Source organism: Psammomys obesus, unplaced genomic scaffold (genome assembly GCF_907164565.1).
Source record: "Psammomys obesus unplaced genomic scaffold, mPsaObe1.curated_primary_1811, whole genome shotgun sequence".
Classification (NCBI taxonomy): Eukaryota; Metazoa; Chordata; class Mammalia; order Rodentia; family Muridae; genus Psammomys; species Psammomys obesus.
In genome coordinates, this window is record NW_026590341.1 from 451,673 (window position 1) to 474,000 (window position 22,328).

Genomic DNA, 22,328 nt, shown 5'->3' on the forward strand with positions numbered 1-22,328 from the left:
AGAAAGAAAGAAAGAAAGAAAGAAAGAAAGAAAGAAAGAAAGAAAGAAAGAAAGAAAGAAAGAAAGAAAAAGAAAGAGCTGAAGATGTTCACCACAGTAGCCACTCACAATGCACCCACAAATTGCAAGACTCAGGCTGCTGGACTTTCCCACTTCAGATCTTCTACTGACAAAACTGCCATTAACCAGAATGTTATGAGGAACATAATTTCCACAATGCCTGGAAGACAGTGAGTGGTCACAGGCTTGACACGAGTGTGCTCAGGAATGCCTGTGTTAATGAGCGGCGTTCCTGATCAAAATCCACACTAACAAACCCAGCGGCCAGGTGGCACACATGACTGTGATCCTGAGCATAGGAGGCTAAAGAGTGCTGCAAGGTTGACAGCAGGGATACAGAGTGAGCCTCAAGGGAGGGGAGGGGAGGGGAGGAGAAGAGAGGGGAGGGGAGGGAGAAAAATTAATTCACAGAACATTAAAATTTGTTCTGCTGGTAAACCTCCAGCAGGAAAACCCATGTGGCTCTGACACACTGGCTGGATCGTCTTTTTCGGCTTTTTGGGATATGATTCACAAACCATACCACTCATTCACATAAAATATGTACGTCATTGGCTTCCAAAATACTCATGTCTGTCTGTCCTTTATCTCTCCAAATGCTGTCAAGCAGCAGCAGCCAGCATAGCAGCTTTTACTAGTGAGGTCACTGTGCTCCATATTTTGCTACCTAGTGGCTTTTTGGAATCTTCCTACTTTGGGGCTATCAAGAATAATATCCTTGGGACTAGGGAGATGTCTGTGGTAAACAGCACTTTTTCTTGCAGAGGACCTAAGTCCAGGTCCCATGATCACACGGTAGTCCAACACCAGCTCTAGGATGACCAACACCTCCTCCTACCTCCATGGGCACCAAACACGCACAGGGCACACATACATACTTACGAGGCTAGAGAGATGGCTCAGCAGTTAACAACACTTGTTCTGGGCTGGAGAGGTGGCTCAGAGGTTAAGATCACTGGCTGCTCTTCCAGAGGTCTTGAGTTCAGTTCCCAGCAACCACATAGCGGCTCACAACCATCTATAATGAGATATGGTACCCTCTTCTGGCATTCAGGTGTACATGCAGGCAGAACGCTGTATACATAATTAGTTAATTAACTAATTAATTAGTCTTTTTTAAAAATTATTTTTAAAAAACACTTGTTCTTGCAGAGGACTCGGGTTCTGTTTTCAGCACCCACATGGTGGTTCACAACTATCTGTAACTCTAATTCCACAAGATCCAATGCCCCTTTTTGGCTTCCTCAGGCACTGCATATATGAAGTACACAGGCACACATGCTGGCAAAATGCTCATACACATAAGATAAAAATAAATAAATATTAACCCCTGCACAGATGTAGCACATGACAGTTCAGCGTCCAAGTGGGTTACCTAGTAATGGGAAGGGGGACTGCCTCTGACATAATCTGATTGGCCTGCTCTTTGATCACCTCCCCCTGAGGGGGGAGCAGCCTTACCAGGCCACAGAAGATGACAATGCAGCCACTCCTGATATGATCTGATAGACTAAGATCAGAAGGAAGGAGAGGAGGACCTCCCCTATCAGTGGACTTGGGGAGGGGCATGAGTAAAGAAGGGGGTGGGAGAGTGGGATCGGGAGGGGAGGAGGGAGGGGCTTATGGGGGGGATACAAAGTGAATAAAGTATAATTAATAATAATAATAAAATCAAAATAATAAATAATAAATATTAAAAAAAATAAAAACTTAGGCCAAGGAGTAGTAGCATGCACCCTTAATCCCAGCACTCAGGAGACAGAGGCAGGCCAGCCTGGTCTACAGAGAGAGCTCCAGTACAGCTGCCAAGACTACAAAGAGAGAAACCCTGACTCAGAAAACAAAAAAAAAAAAAAAAAAACTAGACAGCCGTGGTGGTGGCACATGCCTTTAATCCAAGCACTCAGATCCCTTCAGACACCAGAACAATCTGTGAGATCCACTCAGGTAAGCTGACGCCACAGTGACTAGAGTTTGTTCTTTTTTCTCTCTTTCATGTCTGTATTTGTACACATATTTCCATGTGGAAGCACCTACTTGTGTGTTTGTAGAAGCTAGAGATCACTCAGGTATCATTCCTCAGGTACCACTCACCTTGCCCTCACACACATAAGGCTTCTCTGTGTAGTCTGAGCTGTCCCAGAACTCTATGATGGTTTTGAATAGATATGGCTCCCATAGATTCATGTTTTTGAATGTGTGGCCCATAGGGAATGGCACTATTAAGAGTGTGTGGTTGTTGAAGTAGATGTGCCTTTGTTGGAGGAAGTGTGTCACTGTGGGAGCGGGCTTTGTGGTTTCCTATGCTCAAGCTATGCCCAGTGTGGCACACAGTCTCTGTCTGCTGCCTTCATATCAATTTGCAGAGCTCTCAGCTTCTTCTCTAGCACCACGTCTACCTGCATGCTGTCTTGTTTCCCTCCATGATGATAATGGACTAAAGCTCTAAAACTGTTCAAGTCAGCCCCAATGAAATGTTTTCCTTTATGAGTTGCTGTTTTCCTTTATAAGTCCTGGTGTCTCTTCACAGCAACAAAACCCTAAAACAGACGCCTTCTATGAAGATCCACTTGCCTCTCCCTCCTAAGTGCTGGGATTAAAGGCATGGGCCACCATCTCCCAGGACTCCTTGTTTTTCTTTGATTGTTTGTTTGTTTTGTTTTGCCTTTGAACCTAGAATTCACCAAGTAGACTAGACCGGCTAGCCAGCCAGCCCCAGAAATTCTGTATCTCCTTTTTCCCAGTGTTGGTATTAAAAGTGTGCACCACAGTGAGGCATGGTGATACATGCATGTCTTTAATTCCAGAACTCTGAAAGCAGAGGTAAGTGGATTTCTGTAAGTTTGAGGATAACCTGGTCTACATATTAAGATCTTGTCTGGCCCCCCAAAAAAGGTTAACACCACATGCAATTTTTTATTTGGTAGGTTGTAGGGGGAGGGAATTGTGGTTTGTTTGTTTTTTTCTTTCATGTGCATTGGTGTTTTGCCTGCATATATGTCTGCGTGAGTGTGTTGGATCCCCTGGAGCAAGAGTTACACACAGTTGTGAGCATCCATGTGGGTCCTGGGAATTGAACCTGGGTCCTCTGGAAGAGCAACCAGTGCTCGTAACCGCTAAGCCATCTCTCCAGCCAAAGGGGGCTGTTTTGAGACAGTGTCCCCATGTATCCCTGGCTGGCCTGGAACTCAGGGATTGGCTTATCTTTGCTTCTCCAGTGCTGGGATTAAATGCCTATGCCACCACTCTTGGCTCTACACAACTTCTTACATGGGTGCTGGGAGTTGAACTAAGGCTGTCACACTTACATGACAAGAACTTTACCAAGCGAGCTATCTCCCAAGCCCCAATGGTGCTTGAGTGTGCTATGGAGTGACAGAAGCCAACACACCTGATGCCTCTGCAGCCACCACCCATCCTCGGTGCTCCTTAGAGCAAAACTCTTGGAGGGGTTAAGGCAACTATTACTGTCCCCTAAGCTACCCCACCACACTTAGTTAACCATCCTTCCTCCCTGGTCAATGATCTTTCCACCCCAACATACCTAGGATATCTCAAAAGAGGGTATACACTGCAGTCTATAGCCTGATCTGCATCTGGGCCATAGCAGCTGCCTCCACTGCTCAGCCAGAGTAGGGAATGCACAGAACCTAAAGTCAGCTATAAGCTCAGATGGCCAAATGATGCTTCCGTCCCTCCCTTCATACCCTCACTCAGCGAGCCCTCCACTCCAGCTTTAAGTGTCGCCTTTAACAGTACCCTGTGTTCCTACCTCCAGCCCAGCCCTCTTCTCTAAACTCCAACTCTCTTCTGTAACAAATATCTCCCCAAACCTACCGGTCATGAGCAGAGCCCAGACTTATCCTCTCTGAACGATCTAAGATGACACCAGATCTGAGCTCCACCTCTTGCCAAGGAGAGGGTCTTCGTGGGAAGATCCTTGACTTGAGAGGTGCCGACCTGATTAATAGGAGACCTCTCAGCTGCAAGAAGCCCAATGTGGCCTGCTTCTGGAGAAACTCTGCCTCAAAAGAGGGATGAGAGCAGGTACTGTGATACACACCTGCAATTCCAGCACTCAATGAGTGGAGGCAGGAAGACCAGAGCTCAAGTCCAGCTTCCACTACACAGTAAACACACAGTGTAAGCTGGAGGTCAGCCTGGCCTACAAGACTTTTTGGTGTTGTTTTTTTGTTTGGTTGGTTTTGGTTGTTTTTTTGTTTTGGGGTTTTTGTTTTGTTTTGTTTCCTTGAGACAGGGTTTTTCTCTGTAGCCTTGGCTGTCCTGGACTCACTTTGCAGATCAGGGTGGCCTGGAACTCACAAAGTTCAACTGCCTCTGCCTCCCACAGTGTGCCACTGTGCCCAGCTAAGATTCTTAAAAGAGAGAAGAGTGAAATGAGGCCCAGGCCTGGGGCTACTCTGGTCCTTCCTTGACAGATAAAACTGTTCTGAAATGACATGGCTTCAGCCCAGAACAAAGCTCTGTGGCATTTATAGACAAGATAAAACCAAGCTGGGATTCCCAATGTCTAAATCCCATGAAATGTGAGAAAAAAAAAAATTAAAAACAACTTATAAGGAGCAAGGAAGTCAACTAACAGGCACAGGTTGTGGATGGCAGGAGGTAAAACTGGGAAAGAGGGTTGAGCAGGTGGACAGCACATGTCATGCCCAGCATGTCAGCAGCTAGGGCAGTCCCAGGGACTTCATCAAGTGGAGCAAACAGAAAGAAAGAAGACCGTCTGTGAGGGCTGAGGAACCTCTCAGAGCCTGACAAGCAGGTAACTAGTGTGGGTGACAGTACAGACACAAGCTTCAAAATTAATGAATACAGCTGTCGTTTGAATCTGGGATGTCCCCCCCAAAGCCAATGTGTTAAAAGACTTGTTCCCCAGCTTGGAGGTATTGGGAGGTCACGGTGGAAGCAACCTGTAAGAAGTGAGACATAGCAGGTCTCTGAGTCATGGGGGCCTACTCTCCTAAGCGTCTGTGGGCCCCAATCTCTTTTACCTCTTTCACTTCGGGAGCTTAGTAAAGTGATTTTGCTCCATGTTTTCCCTCCATGAAGTCCTGCCATGACACAAGCCCAACAAACAATAGGACAAACCACTCACAGACTGAAAATGCCAAAAGTTAGGAAACAAAAATCAACTTTTTCACTGTTTACTCAAGTAGATTATCTCATCTGTCTTGCAGATTTTAGAACTATAAACTCACTGGTCTAAAAAACTCAAATCCCAATGATAAGAAACATTAGCATCATAAATCAGATTACCTAAAGCCAGAAATACAGAAATACAGAGACACAAAGATGACAGCAGATCCCTCTGGGGTACCGTGTGCCCAGCAGTGGATCCACCAGAATAATAAAACAAGTCTATTATTTCATACAGTGTGTGTGAGAGAAGATGGGGGGGCAGGGGAATGGGGAGAGAATGAATGTGCACGCATGTGGGAGGGAGAGTGCATGTGGAGACCAGAGAGGATATGTGATTCCCTGAAGCTGAAATTACAAGCAGTTGTGAGCTATCCATTGGAGTGCTGGGAACTGAACTCTCTCTGGTCCTCTGCAAAAGCAGCAAGTGCTTGTACCCACTAATCAATCTCTCCAGTCCCTATTCCAAACAATTTTAAAAGTTGGGGCATCAACCAGTCAGTGGTGGCACACACCTTTAAACCCAGCAGAGACAGAGGCAGGCCGATCTCTGAGTTAAAGGCAAACTTGGTCTTCAGACTTAGTTCCAAGACTCTAAGATAGCCAGGGCTACACAGAGAAACCCTATCTTTAATTAAAAAAAAAAAAAAAACTGGAAAGACTGGGGCATCCAGAGTCAAGAGATCAGGCATCTAACAAAGGTCTGACTTGCTGATGTATTCCTCAGGATGTAAGGTGACAGGCACAATAGGGTCACGGTAGATCTAAGCCAGATATGGGCCCATGCTTTTAATCCAAGTGCTAGGGAGGTAGAACAAGCAATCTCTGTGTAAAACTAAGCTGGTTTACATAGGGAGTTCCAGACCAGTAGGGGCTACTTAGTGTAACCTATGTAAAAAAATTAATTTCAGATGGCTGTAGAGGTACAAGCCTTTAATCCCAGCGCGCAAGAGGAAGAGGAGGCAGACCTCTGTACAGCAAGCTCTAGAACATCCAAAGCTTTGTAACCAAAATCTATCCTACAATCCAAAAAATAAAATAAAATAATTCTATGGCAGTGGCGGCACATGCCTTTAATCCCAGCACTTGAGAAACACAAGCAGGCGGATCTCTATGAGTTTGTAGCCAGCCTGGTCTACAGATCTAGTTCCAGGACAGCCAGGTCTACACACAGAAACCCTATCTTGAAAAACCAAAATAATAATAATAATGATGATTATTATTATTTGTTATATAATATATATTATATAACATAATATATAATATTATATAATGATAATCATTATTATTATATGTATTTATTTAGTGTTGGTATTAAAGGTGTGTCACCATCCCTGACTAATTAATTAATTTTTAAAAATATGCCCTCCAGTGCCCATGCACACACATAGTCTAGAAAAAAAAAAAAAAAAAGGAAAAAAAGAAAATTTGAAATATGTACCCTCATAATACCCTTCAAGGATATTACAAGGAATCCTCAGTAAGTTCTCTCTGGTCGATTCCTCACCACTATTAACACACTCATGCACGGAAATGGCTGCACCGCCTAGGCCGGCCTCCATTTCCTTGGTACAAGGGGTTGTACCAAAATCATAACCAAAGAAGCTTTATTCTAGCACTCAGAAGACAAAAGCAGGTGAATCTCTGAGTTCAGGACCAACAGCCTGGTCTATATAGTGAGACTGTGTTTGTAAAACAAACAAACAAAAAAACATAACAACACAAGCCAAAGGTAGTAGCATTTAGAATCCCAGCACTTGGGAGACTTGAGATAGAAGAATCAAGGATCAAGGATCTGGGCTACCTAAAATCTTATTCTGAAAGAAAAGTCACCTGGAATTTACTATATTGTAGTGCAGAGCATTTGCCTAGGGATTCCACAGCCCCAGCTTCCACCCCTAGCAAAGCTTAAAAATAAATAAGAATGAAAGGAACAAGAACATAACACATAATGTGTGGCTTCTAGTTTTTGTGAGTCTAACTATATCTCACCTCAGACCCACTACCCTCCTGCCTCAGCCTCCATATTGCTGTGGTTCTTAGACTGTAACTCCATATTCTGCTTGCTTTCTAAGTTATTTACAAAAACAAAAAAAAAAAAAAAACAAAACTTTTAAATTAGGTCTGCAGTAAATGTCACATCAGAGACTATCGAGGAAACAGCACTCAGAACTGGATCTACATCCTCCCATCATGAGGAAAATCATGATGAGAATGTCAGCTTCAAAAGCCAGGCAAGGTGGTGGACTCCCAGAGAATCAGAGGCCAGCCTGGTCCACAGAGTTGAGTTCCAGGACATCCAGAGCCATCTAGTGAGACCTGGTCTCAAAACAAAAAACAAAAATGAATGTCAGCTTCAAAGGCTGAGTCGGCCTGGGGCAGAAAGGCCTGGTCTTCTCTGGAAAAATATTTCCCTGCAGCTCCCTCCAGCTGCACTCTTACCTCCTAGGAAAGAGGGATTTGCTACTCTTCGGGCACAATTCAGGATGAAGTTAAATGCAGCAACAAAAGATAAACATGGAGAACTGACTGCAGTCAACAGAGTGGAGCACACTGTCTTTCCCAGCTACTCCTGAGGCTGAGGCAGGAGAGTGACTGAACCTAAGAAATGGAGGCCAGCCTACTCGATGCAGCCATCACCATGGGTTTGTGTATGTATTAACAGTGGCGAGGAATCTACCAGAGAGAACTTCTCACAACAGACTTACAACAACCTACAGTACCATGCAAAGACTTTCACATTTCTATAGGCACAATGGGATTCAAAACAAGGTTCTGATCTGTTGGTACTGTGACCAGCAACAACCACCTCCACCAAAAATAAAGATTAAAAAAAAAAAACTGAACTGGTTTTTGTTCTTGTTTTGTGAGGGTTTTTTTTTTTTTTTTAATTATTTATTACGTATACAATGTTCTGTCTGCAGGTACACCTGCATGCCAGAAGAGGGAACCAGATCTCACTATAGATGGTTGTGAGCCACCATGTGGTTGCTGGGAATTGAATTCAGGATCTTTGGAAGAGCAGCCAGTGCTCCTAACCTCTGAGCCACCTCTCCAGCCCTTGTGAGGAGTTTTGTGTTTTTGTTATTTGTTTGTTCTCAAGTGATCTAAGGCTAGCCTCAAGGTAGCCAAGGATAGCCTGATCTCTTGCCTCTGCTTCCCAAGTGCTGGGGTTACAGGTATGCACCACAATGCTAGGCCTCAGAAATGTGCATGCTTGCTTGCCTGCCTGCTTGCTTGCTTGCTTTTTGTTGTTTGGTTTGGTTTTCTGAGATAAGGTCTCTCTATTAATATGTAGCCCTGGCTATCCTGGAACTGTGTAGCCAGGCTGGCCTCAAACTCAGAGATCCACCTGCCTCTTACTTCCAAGTCCTGGAATTAAAAACATGCAGCACAACACACAACCTCAGAACTATATTTTGAGCTATTAAAAATGCATACCAGAAATATTCAAAATACTCATATTTTAAAATACTCATAATTTTAAAAGATTTTCACAGCCAGGCATGTGGTGCACACATTTCATCTTAGCAGTCAGGGAGGGAGAGGCAGGCGGATTTCTGAGTTCCAGGCTAGCCTGGCCTACAAAGTGAGTCCAGGACAGCAAAGGCTATACAGAGAAACCTGTCTCCAAAAACCAAAAAAAGATTTTTGCCATCAATCTACTGCTTTTTAAACTCCAACTAGAACACAGATTAGCTCTCTACCACTTCACAAAAGGAAGCAAAGCCTGCCCTGAGGCTGCAGCCTGGACCTGAAGATTCATCCCACCTGCCACGCCAACAAGACACTTCACCTTCATCAGAAGACAAACCAATATGAATCTGGCCTACCTGACTTTCAACCACCCTATATAGACAGACACCCAGTCTTGGGCCAGGGTCAAGAAAAGTAAATGGGAGGGACAAACGCAGAAGAACCATAGGGCATAGGAACCAGACTGGCATGAAGCCCTGGCTCTGGTCTTTCCACATAAGTATAATATGCAGGAAGATAGACCCTGGCCCAAAGCTTTGGTGGCACGTGGGCTGCATGACTACAGCACCTGGCAACAGGAGGACCCCTCCTCCACCGGGGCACCAGGCAGATGTGGACACATCCCTGACCACCCCTCTGAAAATCCCTCAGTGCCTACCATCAGCCCAGCTCTGCTCCCTGCGCTCCTCCCACAGAAGCCCTTCCGACCTAACCTACCCTCATTCCCACCTCCAATCCCCTAGTCCTTTCCTCTCCAACGATAGTGAAGGGAAAGGGACAAGGTTGTCAAAGGAATTCATGGCTGCAGGGTCCAAAGTGTGGCAGGGAGTAACACCTTTCTCCACCCAGTTCCCTGGAGGTCTACAGCAACAGTAACTTTCTGACCTTAGGCCCCACACTCTCCTGGTCGGCACAGTTCTGGGTACAGAGCACCATTTCTCGGTGAAACTGCTGTTTACTCACAAGATACCTATTTTGTGCATCTCGGCCAAGCCTGGCAATGCCACATCCACACCAGGGCTAATTATGAAACACTGCCACGGCCCCCATCACAGCACAGGAACACCCAATTAATCCTAGACACCCTGAAACTCTCCCAGAATAAAACTACACACGTGGCACTGTTTCCAGGACATGTCAGCCTTGTTGGCCTCCACATGGAAATCAGGAAAGTTTAGAAAGCAAACCCTTATAATTGTGTAATCTGAGTGTAAGGCAGCATACGATTTAGTAAAAACCATTCGTTTGGTTTTGTTGTTTGCTTTGGTTTGGTTTGTTCTTATTGCTGTTCTGAAACAGGGACTCCCCCCGTAGCCCAGAATGACCTGAAATTCATGTTCCTCCGGCTTCAGTCTCTACAGGATTGAGATTACAGGTGTGTAGAACACCCAGTTTACTCATTTGTGTTTTAAGTGAATGCCATTCAATCTGTATATTTTTCCTGAGGAGATTTTTATTTAGCTTCTACATACAGAAGCTGAAGGACTTTGTAGCTCCCAAGGCATTCATATTAGGTTTGTATCAGGCCACATGTCACTCACTGCTGACCAAATGAAGAGGGTGAGAGGGGGACATTCCAGCACTTTATTGACCTGCAGGCAGGTAGGGACTGAACCACACACTTCCACTGGAAAAGAATGCTTGTTGGGCAAGGCCACACCCAAGCCTTGGAACTGCTGATTTATAATGTCCAAATACCTTACGTATCTCAATTATTTCCCTATTTCTCCAGTAGGACCACCCACCTCCAATCAGAGAAGTCCGTCAAGAAAGGTGTTGACCACACTCTACCTCCAGATCTGAGAAATCTATCAGGCAAGGACCCATCTTATCCAAGGGCAGTGCTGGTCCACTGGTTTTTTGTTTTGTTTTGTTTTCCAAGTTAGGAGGGGGGTTTTGCTTTGTTTTGTTTTGCTCGGTTTTGTTATTTTTGTTTGTTTGTTTGTTTGTTTGTGTGTTTTTGAGGCACGGTTTCTCTGCATAGCCTTGGCTTTCCTGGACTCCATCTATAGACCAAGCTGGCCTCAAACCGGCAAGGAGGGTTTTTTTCTTTGTTTGTGATGGCATTTCACTATGAAAGCCAGGCTGACACCAAACACACAGTCCCTTGCCTCTCGAATTAAAGGCTTACACTACCATGCATAGCTTCAGCATGGGGTGAGGGGCTGTTTCTTTCTTTTTAAATTACATTTACTTATTTATTTGTGTATGTGTATACATACACATGTGCCACCATATATGTGTAAACATCAGAGGGCAACTTGAGGGAATTGGTTTCCTTCTATCTTTTGGATCCCTGAGATCAAACTGGTTATCAATCTTGGCAGCAAGCACCTTAGCCCTCTGAGTTAACTTGGCAATCTAGGCCCACCAACATTTCTGACTAGTTTGACAGACTAACAAAAATACTTTGGCTTTTGGAACCTTATAAATCCTAAAGCTTGAGCTCAGGGGTGGCCTCATGCTCAAGAATCAGTCACAGGTGAGAATCATCAGAACTTAGCCCTTCTACTCAGGAGTCCATACCATACATTTCAATTCTTCTCATACTAGTGTAAACTCTCTGCAAAATTCCATCTGTGGGAATGGGAAGATGGTTCAGTGGTTAAGAATACTTGTTTTAGCCAGGAGGGAATGGCATACACCTTTGATCCCAGCATTTGAGAGGCAGAGGCAGGTGGATCTCTATGAGTTCGAGGCCAGCCTGGTCTAAAAAAGCAAGTCCAGGAGAGCCAAGGCTCCACATAGGGAAACTCTGTTTCAAAAAGAAGAAGAAGAAGAAGAAAAGGAAAAAAAAAAAAAAAAAAAAAAAACAACTTGTTTTTCCTGCAAGGCCCAGGGTTCAATTCCCAGCTCAAACATAGCATTCAGAGCCATCCAGAATTCCAGCTGCAAGTAATCCAAAACCTTCTGACCTCAGGCACCAAGCATGTGCACAAACATGCATGTAAACAAAACACATAAAATTGTTTCTTAAAAAAAATAACCATTTTCTACAGCAGATGCTCATCTGCCCTTCTAGTCTGACTCATCTGTTTTTTTTTTTAAAACCAAAAAAAAAAAAAAATGCCATTTAATCCCACAGAGACAGCCTTTCTAAGAAGCCTCTGCAAGCAGTTGCCAAAGCAGCAGAAAAGAACCATTCTCAGAGTTAAGAGAGGTGCCGAGCACGGCACTACACCTGCTATCCTAGCGCTCCCAGCTAACCTGCACTACATGTGAATTCAAGGCTGGGATACACAGCAAACAGTCTCAACTGGAGGGGCAAAGAGAGGGGAGCTGGGTGCTAACACGGGAAGACACTACCAAGGGGACAGCCAACTTGTCACAAAAGAAACCATTCAGAAGAGGAGGCTGGGAAAGTGCTGTGAAGATCATGTGGGCATTTCCTGGAAGCCCCAACCAACAGTGCAGCACAGGAGCTCTGCCTGTTTAGGAGACTTCCTTCCTCATCCCTCACCATACTGTCACAAGTTTTCAAAATGGGCTTCTGAGGAATATGAATTATGCAGAACACTGCAAAAGAAAATGTGCGACACAAGCATTCTTCTCAGAAGTCAGCACTTTCCAATGGGACAGCTGGGAAAGAAGACCGAACTTTACAGACTTAACTTTGAAGGTTCTTTTTAAAATTCAACAAAAAGTTGGGCATGACAGCATATAGTATATGACTATAACCTTGGCTCTGCAGAGACAGCCTGGGCTACCTAGGAAGGCCTTACTTCCAAGTTAGTTAATTAATCAATTAATAAATATGCCAATCATGATAGTTCATGCTGCACTCAGAGAGCTAAGGCAATAGGGCTACACAGTAAGTTCCAGGTCAGCGTGGGCTACAGTATGAGACCCTACCTCACAAAAGTTTTAAAATTTTTAATTAAAACAAGGGCTGGCCAGGCCTGGCAGCACATGCCTTCCACCCCAGCACTCAGGAGGCAGAGACAGGAGGATCTCTGTGAGTTACCAGTCCACCCTGGTCTACAGAGTAAGTTCCAGAACAACCAGGGCTACACAGAGAAATCTTATTTCAGAAACTAATAAAGTAAGTAGGCCAAACAAAGAAAATGAAAACAAAAATTAAAAAATGGGGAAACCGTGTCTCAAATAAATAAATTTTAAATAAATAAAAATAAATATAAAAATAAAAATAAATCAACAACAGACTAGAACTAATTTATCTTTACATTATGTAGGAAAATCAAGTATCAACTTCACATTTAATGTTTACACAGAAGCTTAAGCAGAATTTGAATTGTTATGTTCTATTCCCCCTTGCCCTACTTATGGCTAATAACTGAGAGTCTATGAGTAAATAAATGTCTGAGGCGTTAGTAATGTGTGCAATTCAAAGGGGCATCCGCCACAGCAGACCCTGCCAGCTGAGCACAGCAAGCTACACTCTTCTCTTAGGAACATATGAGGCATCGCTTGGCCACCCTTCTGCCTTCCTTCACTTGAGCGCCCTCAATGGTTAAGTATGAGGCACCCAAGCATGATGAAAGCACCTACACTGTCTCCAAGCCCCAGCCCCCCACACACACAGGGATAAATAGCAATTTTTGAAATGTCCTGCCCATGGCAACACGACTAGTCTCACAGGGACCTTCTGTCTTTCTGCCGTAGTACTGCCTTTCTACGGTCATGTTCAGTCAGCATTGTTAAAGAAGATGCTCTTCAGCTTGTGATGAAGCTGTGCCTCAGTAAAGCCACAGTAAGGTGAAAATACTGTAGCAGAAAAGGCACTGAATACCTTAACCCAGAGCCTCAGGCTCAGGAGCACAGCACACTACAGACTCACACTTGTCTATACTGCTGATCAGGGACTTAGGGAAATGCTGCATTCACTGCCACTGCTCAGTACTGTGAAAAGATCTTGCCACAAGCAGCCCAGGGAAAGATCAAAACTCAGAGCCAGGGTCTCATGGACTGTGCATTGTTTTTATGCATATTAATAAGCACAAAAACCCTGTAAGGCCAAACCATCTTAGCTGGGGATCACCAGTATTTCCAATCATATGGGATTGTTGATATTATAAATAGCAATGCAAAAAGACAGGGCCACTTGTCTGGGGGTATGGCTCAGTGACAGTGCTCTAGCCTAACCAGAATGAGGCCAGGTTCTATCCTCACTCAGCACTGCAAAATCTAGTGAGAAAGACAAAGAAAATAAATTATATATGGTCCTCCTTCACAAACATCACTTGTGGAAAAGCAAACTAAATCACAAAATCCCAATGTCAGAACGGTTTTGGTTTCCTTGGAACACTGTCAACACAACAGCCTATATGGATATCAAGGACCACACTGTGTGAAAAAGCCGATCTCCAAAGGTCACTCGCTGTATAATTCCATTTATGTGACATCCTTGAGATCACAAAATTACAGAGCTGGTGAGCAGATTAGCAGCAATTGCCATGGTAGGAGGTGGTGGGTGTGGCCATGAGCACGAATGCCAGAGAGCTTCATGGTAAGAGAATAGAGAAAGCAGTCTCTCACAGAGGGGGGAGTCACACAAAAACCGCAGAGCACTGCACTCAAGCACACACGTGCACACACACACACAGATACACACGAGAACAGGCAAAACTACCGACATCGAGGGGCTAAAATACTCAAGGCCCTGGGTTCCATCCCCAGCACCAACAAATAAATAAATGAATAAACAAACAAATAAATAAATATGTAGACAAAATGATGAAATTCTAAATAGACCGGTGGTTTGTACAATGTCAGTTTTCCCATGTTGAAAATACGCTAATTACAAAAGATGTCCACATCAGGAAAGGTGGGGTGAAGGGTGCCAAGCACCTTCCTGTCAATTTCTTCATAACTTCCTATGAATCTATAATTATTTCAAAATAAAAAATTATTTCTTAACCTGGACTAAAATAAATAAATAAACTAGAATTTTTCTTTTTTAGCCTGTGCCACAGCAAGCATGCCTCAGTGTGCATGGAGAGGTTAAAGAACAGTTTGTGAGCTAGGCAGTGGTGGCACAAGCCTTTAGTCCCAGCACTCAGGAGTCAGAGGCAAGCAGATTTCTATGAGTTCGAGGGCAACCTGATCTACATCGAGAGTTCCAGGACAGCCAAGACTACACAGAGTAACCCTGTCTCAAAAAAAAAAAAAAAAAAAAAAAGGACAATTTGTGTGAATTAGTTCTTTCCTTCCACCATGTGGGTTCTAGGGATGGAGCTCAGGTCATCAGGTTTGGTAGTTAGTGCCCTTACCAGCTGAGCTCTCTCTTACCAGCCTAAAATCTTTTTCATGACCACTTAAGGAGAGAAATAGTGATGGCTCAGTAGTTAAGAATACCAGTTGCAGGCTGGAGAGATGGCTCAGTGGTTAAGAACACTGTCTGCTCTTCCAGAGGTCCTGAGTTCAATTCCCAGCAACCACATGGTGGCTTACAACCATCTATACCCTCAACTGCTCTCTTCTAGCATGCAGGTGCACATGCAGATAGAGCACTAATATAAATGCATAAAATAAATAAATAAATAAATAAAATCTTTAAAAAGAATACCGGTTGCTCTTGAAGAGGATACAGGTTCAACTCTTAGCACCCACACAACTGATAACAACTGCTTTTAACTCCAGTTCCAAGGGGTCTGATGTATTCTTCTAACCTCTGCAGGGACCAGGCACACATGTGGCATATATGTGACATATACAGACATGCAGGCAAAACATTCATACTGTGGGTAGGGGGTGAGTGTGGAGAGAGAATGTGTGTATGTGTTGTTATTTAAAGAAGAAAGAAACAAGCTGAGATGGCCTGGCAATTAAGAACACTTGCTGCTCTTGCAAAGGACACAGGTTCTGTTCGGAGCACTCACCAACCACAACTATCAGTCCTGTTCCAGAGAATACAACACCTTCTGGCCTCTTCTGGCACCTTCACTGCACATGATACACATATAAACAAGCAGACACATCCAAGAGAAACAGAAGCAATTTGCAGGACTCTGACACACTGAAACCACCTTACTCAATGCACAGGCCTTGGCTAAAGTGGACCAGGAAAGGGCAAGTCACTTTTATGAGACTAAATTTGTCTGTTACCTGAGCTGCAAAGCTACAGGCTAAGTGACATGGGAGCAGGTTGGTCACTGTCTATGCTAAGAGAGTAAACTAGTAACCCAACTAAAAACAAGATGCAGAATCTCCCAGCTCACACATCCCTTTGTCCCTCTTGACACTTCCCTTTCTCTCAGCATTCAACACAGGCCTTCAAAGGTAAGAAATGCCACTGAAACAGACATGAAACAGACTTTAAAGACACTTCAGCTTATAACCAACCCCTTGAGAACCAAGGCTTACTGGATGGCAGCTTCCAGCGAAGGAGCTGGTGGCAGAGCCAGCACCTTGGGGGCTGAGCTGGGAACCCCTCTCCACAGAGCTACCACTCACTCTCATCATGAGAAAACAGTAAACACAAACTCAGGAAAAGGAGAAGAAGCGATCCCCTCCCCATGGGATAGGGAATCAAGTCCACACCAGCTCTGGTCCTCCACTCCCAAGTGAGAACTTCTGTGTCTTCCTTGGAGCTGAGTCACTCACAGAGCACATATTGTGTGCCAGACACTGAGGGGCACGAAAAGGGTGAAGTGAAGAGCAAGGCCAGGGAGCCCTTACTTTAGTGCTTCCTGTACAGCAGGACATAAGATTCCACTGGAAAAGACAACATGGAAACAGAGGACACTGCTCCAGAGAAGCAGGACCACAGTGTGGAGGGGGACCTGACAGCAAGAAAGGAAGGTACTTGTGAAAGAATGGTGGGCTTACAGAGACCTGGCACCACCTCTTCCAATGGCTCCTCTAGGGATGGTACACATTCCATACACCTTTGGGGAATAATTTACCACTATTACAACTGAGGCACCTGGTGCTGTCAAACATCCTTCAAGACACAGAACTGTTCCCCACAACAAACGCCAATCATCCCCCAAAAATCAGCTGTGCCAAGGGAAGGAAGGCTTGCTCTACAGTCAGCCAATAAGCAATTTACCGAGTTCTCACCATGTGCTGTCTCTGATCAAACACAGGACACCCGTCTAACAAGTGGTAACTAGTTGGGCAAGAAACTGCCTTTCACTCTCAATGTCCTGTACAGTGTAACCCTCTTCAGAAAACAGAAGGATGGAGATGGGGAGAGGGTTCAGGGGGTAAAGATACTTGCCGCCACACCCGAAGACCCACATGATGAAAGGGGAGAAGGGACTTCTGAGAGAGAATTGTCCTCTGGCCACCACAAACGCACCATGGTTTGTGGTTGAATACACATATACACACACCTATACATACATACAACACACACCTATAAATGTAATTTTTTTTACTTTAAGAAAATGTAAAAAAAAAAATCATCATGACTATGAATGAAACTGTCTAAAATTTTCGTAAGCCCTGATCCAAGGATGTCTGCATCTTTGCAGGGCTGGGAGGGACATAAATCTACTCTTCCAGCGTCCTACAGACCCAGGCAAGCCAGGGTCCTGCACGCAGTCTTAGAGAATACAGTATAAAATGAAGTGTTAGCATGACGACAGCAATGATCAAAATTCCTCAGGACACATATTAATCTCTAAAGTAACGAAAATCATGGAGTCAGCTATTTGCTGAATACCAAGAAAAAAATAACCAACTGACAGGAAAATGGCCTTTCTTCTCCCCAGAAAGGGGGTGTCTGATAGCCCTCAGAAGTTTCTGTAAGCCAAAGTCCTGGGCACCCGCCCTGACTGACCTTTAACCTTCCGACCCACTTCACTTGGAGAGGATTTTTTTTCCCCCACCCAGGGGACACTGGCTACAAAACTGCTCAGCGGAGAAGCCGGCGCAGCTTCCAGCATCCACACCCGGCTGCTGCCGGTTCCCTGGGGGAATGAGTCACTTTAATCGCAGTGGGTGAGATCTAATCGTCGCCCAACATGCCGCCTGAACCAGGTCCGAGACGTACGGTGTCCCGATCCCCGCCCAAAGAGAAAATCCAAGCTGTTTTGGAAAAGGCTGGGTTAAAGGCTCCATTACTAGAAAGACCAAGATGACATCATGCTGGGGAGGGGCGTCTTGGGCCGGAAGCCCCTCGACGGTGCCACAAACCCCGCAGACTCCCCACCCCGCCCCGCACTCCTGTCGCTAACCCTAGATCTCAAGACTCCTAAACCCCGCACCTCGGTCTGAACACCCTCAGGTAATCCCCAGCCGTCCAAACCCATACATGCATCCACTCCTCCAGGGGTCTGCACCCCGAGATCTCTGCCTAACACCTCTGCTCCTACCTCCAACCCACTGGCAGATTTGCACCTCCAGGACCCTGCCCCGCACGCCGGCATGAATCTCTACCCCAAACCCCACCGTCGGGTCAGGACCAGGGACACCCCCACCCCCACCCGTGTCTGGGCCCCCGCAGCAGACAACTAACTCCCGCCAGATGTGCACCCAGGACGCGCGCTCTGCACCCTAAGCGCCCGCGCGGGACCCCCGCCCCACCGCGCGATCTGCACCCCGCAGCCCTTCTTCCCAGGCCTGCACCGAACCGGGACCCCGCTCCGATCCCTTTCCCCATCGGGACCGAACCCCCAGGCCCCCGGCAGCACCTGCGGACCCCCGGCCGCGCCCCCGCTCAGGCCCGCCCGGCGTCTGGCACTCACAGTTGCGGATGTCGGAGATGAAGACCGCTAGGCCCCGCATCCCATCCCCCTTGGAGACGGCCGGCATCTTCGCGCCCCGGGAGCGGCCTCGGCGGCGGGCTGGAACAACGCGGGCGCGGCCGTCACGCCGAGGAGCCCTGGAGCGCGGAGCCGCCTAGCCTCAGCCGCCTCGGGGCCCCGAGCGCCGCTCGCTGGGCCGCGCGCGCGAGCACGCACGACGCACGCGCCGGCGCGCACGCTGAGCCTCGCGCCCGGCGATGGGCGGTGCAAGAGAGGGCGTGCGCATTCTCGCGGTGCTGGGACGTGGGGGAGGTGAGAGGGCGGGGGCGTGGCCCGGGATGGGGCCGGTTCACTGCCTGGAGAACTCGAGCTGTTGGGAGGGCGCAGGCGCTGCGCCTCCTGTTATCCCCGCCCGGGGAAAAATCCTTCTAATGTGTATCTGAGTAGCCCCAATCTTGCTCTCACGGATGAGAACGGCTTTACGTAGACAGGGACACTGACACCATTGCTGGACCTATCCTGTGTCACACATGTTGGGGATGGGGAGGCTGCGCTAGCAGCAGCAGCAGTCAACTTTTACCTGTGCAAACCGGCTCCAGCGCCCTGACAGTAGGACAGACCTCCTTCCCTAAGCCACAGGTGTGAAGCCAGAGCCGAAGGCGCTTGCAAACCTCTAAGCTGGGACGAAAGGAAGCGCTGCTCAGGTCCCCACTTTCCTTACAAATGAGGAAACTGAGGCCTGAAGATAGATTAGCCCATCCTTGCCTCAGTGACTGCTGTCTGGAACACAACCTCTCAGCACCCATCCAGGCCCCTTCTTGCTTTTGCTCCCCTGTTCCCCACTCCAGCGAGGTGGGCCTATAGGAACCTTTCTATGGACCCATTTTGCAGAGGACCTGTCTGGGCCTAACACTACAGGAAGCGAAAAGCTTGGTGGCTCTTTCCCAGCTCTCTTCTGTGAAGCCAGATGTTTTGAAGAGGAAGCGCCTCATCTCAGGTGGTTATCATGGCCCAGACCCACCAAGCAGAGCTTTGTCCCTTCTCATGCTCTTTTACACAGTCGGGGTAGAGCCTAGTCAGGAGGAGAAGTCAGGACCCTCCCATGAATCAGACACCCCCACTGAGGCCCCAAGACCAGTAGAAGAAACTGAGAACATAATAAGCCAAATCTGGCAAGGCTGCTGGGTTTGCCTGACAAAATTCTAAGAGGCAAAGAGCCAACAGCAGAGAATAAACTTCCCACAGCCACCTTCCGGCCGAGGTGTTTATTCTCCAGCTTCTCCACCCCATCAAAAGGATGCTTATGGGCTATAAGAGGAGTGCTGGACAGGAAGCAATAGGAACTCCCATTGCCTGAGTCTATATCAGGAAAGAGGTTGCAGCAGAGTCTCAGACTCCTCCATTGCACTGACTCTGAGATTCATCAAAGTCATCCCATCTGTGATGATTAATATTTTAAATAACTTTTACTATAGTTTATTTATTGAGGGGTTATGCAATGCGAAGCCCGGAGGACACCTCGTGAGAGTCGGTTTTCTCCTTTCATCCTGTGAGCCCCAGGAAGCACCTTTACCTGCTGGGCCGTCATGTCGGAAGAAAGTTAATCTTGGTTGTCAAATTTGATGGGATTTACAATCATCGTGAAAGCAAACATTGGGCATGCCCGTCAAGACGTTTCTAGATTACTTTGGTTAGGACGGGAAGGCCCACCCTGAAGACAGGCAGTACAGGTCCTGAACTGAACAAAAAGAAGGGGAACTGAGCAGCAGCATCCCTGGCTGCTGTGACCCTGTGACCAGCTGCCTAAGCTCTTACAGCTCTGACTTCCCACTATGATAAACTATAGCCTCCAACTGTGAGCTTCTGCAGAGCCTCCTTTTCTTAACTTGCTTTTGTCACATCTAAAAAAAAGTAACTAATATAGTGCTACATAAGTGTGCCACAGCACATCAGACCTGACAAGTGGCTGTACAAAAGACTCCACCTCCAGCAAGCGCCTTTGCCTTCCCAGATGCGCAAGTCCCCAGACCCCTCTCCACCCAAGCCTTGACCCTGAGCACATGATCCTCCCAAACAACTCGCTGAAGGAGAGCTGCCGTTTTTCAGGTTCAGCCCTTGGGAACAATTCCATTTAAGCTATCTGAACTGTAGCCTTGTCACATTAGCCTCATCACAGTTTCCCCACAAGGACAGATGGTGTTCAGAGCCCTGTCTTCCTCCATAACCACTAGGTCGGAAGGGCTCTGCAAGCTCCGGATTGTGGGTCTGTAGAGAAAAGAACAGAGCATCCCAGACAGACAGCTTCGGAGAAACTGGCTGGCCTTGCCTCAGGTTATGAGCCCACCTAGACCTGTTATCACCTAGAGCCTGTCAGTTTTACAAGTGGCCCAGTTTCCTTCCTACAATTTCTTCAGTTGGTTACAGATCATGAACTTTACAGAATATTAGGGTTCTTTGCCTAGTACAGGTGTGAGTAGGTCCTGAGCATATTGAAGGAGGAATGTAGAAGTCCTCGGACCCAGTGGCTATGTCTGTGACTAGATAATTACCTGTGGTCCTCAGAAGTGGCAAGGAGCCAGGTGTGGTGGCTCTTGCCTTTAATCCCTGAACTCTGGAGGTAGAAGCAGGTGGATCTCTGTAAATTCAAGGCCATCCTAGTCTACAGAGCTAGTTCTAGGACAGCTGGGGCTATATATAAAGAGATCCTGTCTTGAAAAACCAAAAAAAAGTGACAAGGACTCAGGGAAGGCCAGATCCTGAAAGCAGAGTAACCCATGCCACAAATGAGGTGCAGAGAAGGAGGGATTCAAACCTCTAAGCAGTTAGTGGTACAACATGAGACCATGCGTGTGACTCCCCAGGACCACAGAAAAAGAAAATAAGCTTCATTGAGCATGGTAGTTCATACCTTGTAACCCCAGCTACTTGCGAAAGAGGATTGGAGGTATAAGACCAGACAGGCAAATTAATGAGACTCTGTCTCAAAATTAATATTGGTTTAGACAGGGTCTCACATGGCTCAGGCTGGCCTCAGACTTGCTGTGTAGCAAGTCTGAAATGATCGTTTTAAAAGCTGGTGATGTAGCTTGGTGGCAAGGTGCTTACTTCATGTAGAGATCAGGCTATGCCCTGCTCTAAGTTACTGCATATTATATGCAACCATGGCTTCCAGGCTGGGCCTTGCCTTGGGTGACTCCATTTTACAGGCAGCCTCTGGCAGTGTTCTGAGTGCAGATACAGAGGCAGAGAGACTCTATCTATTTCATGCACAGAGGCACCACCACCTTTCTAGCACCACCCATGAGGCACAGACTGATAAGTGACATTCCTAACAAGTTGCAAGGTTGCCACCTAGGAGTTTATTGAAGTACATTGGAACACAGGGACAATATGGGTGCAATCAAATGGCCTCAGAAAAGCCAGGCCTTGCTGGATGGTGCTGCACATCTTTAATCCCAGCATTAAGAGGCAGGCAAATCTCTGAGTTAGAGACCAGCCTGGTCCAGGGCTATACAGAGAAACCCTGTCTTGGAGAAAAAAAGAAAAAAAGAAAAAGAAAGAAAGAAAGAGAAGCCAGGTCTTTTTTGTTTGGTTGGTTTTGTTTTTGTTTTTGTTTTTTTCAAAACAGCATTTCTCTGTGGAGGCCTGGATGTCCTGGAACTTGTTCTGTAGACCAGGCTGGGCTTGAATTCACAGAGATCTACCCCTGCCTCTCTGCCCTCTGCGCTCTGGCCCTTGGCCTCTGCCTGCCTGGCAAGCCAGGCCTTTTAAATGTATTGAATTCACCAGCCCAAAAAGGACACAATCCCTTACCTGGATCACTTAAGAGGATCCAGGTGAGCAGCCATAGCAGCAGTGGTACTAGAGATAGGACCAATAAACTGTCACCTGACCATTCCGTGCAGTTGCAGTATGTGCCTCAGGGGATGATAGGACACACACACACACACACACACACACATACACACACATACACACACA

At 46.4% G+C, this 22,328-nt stretch overlaps 1 protein-coding gene across 2 annotated transcripts in view; it reads right to left on the bottom strand.

The window, feature by feature from the left end:
- Ap2a2 (adaptor related protein complex 2 subunit alpha 2) overlaps window positions 1-18,597 on the bottom strand; it is a 64,311-nt gene extending 45,714 nt beyond the window's left edge. For both annotated transcript variants that reach the window (XM_055606796.1, XM_055606795.1), the window contains exon 1: window positions 18,348-18,597. In XM_055606796.1, the coding sequence (XP_055462771.1) occupies window positions 18,348-18,414 (67 nt within the window). In that variant the 5' untranslated portion in view covers window positions 18,415-18,597. The remainder of the gene's footprint in view (window positions 1-18,347) is intronic.
- Between the last annotated feature and the right edge of the window lie 3,731 nt (window positions 18,598-22,328).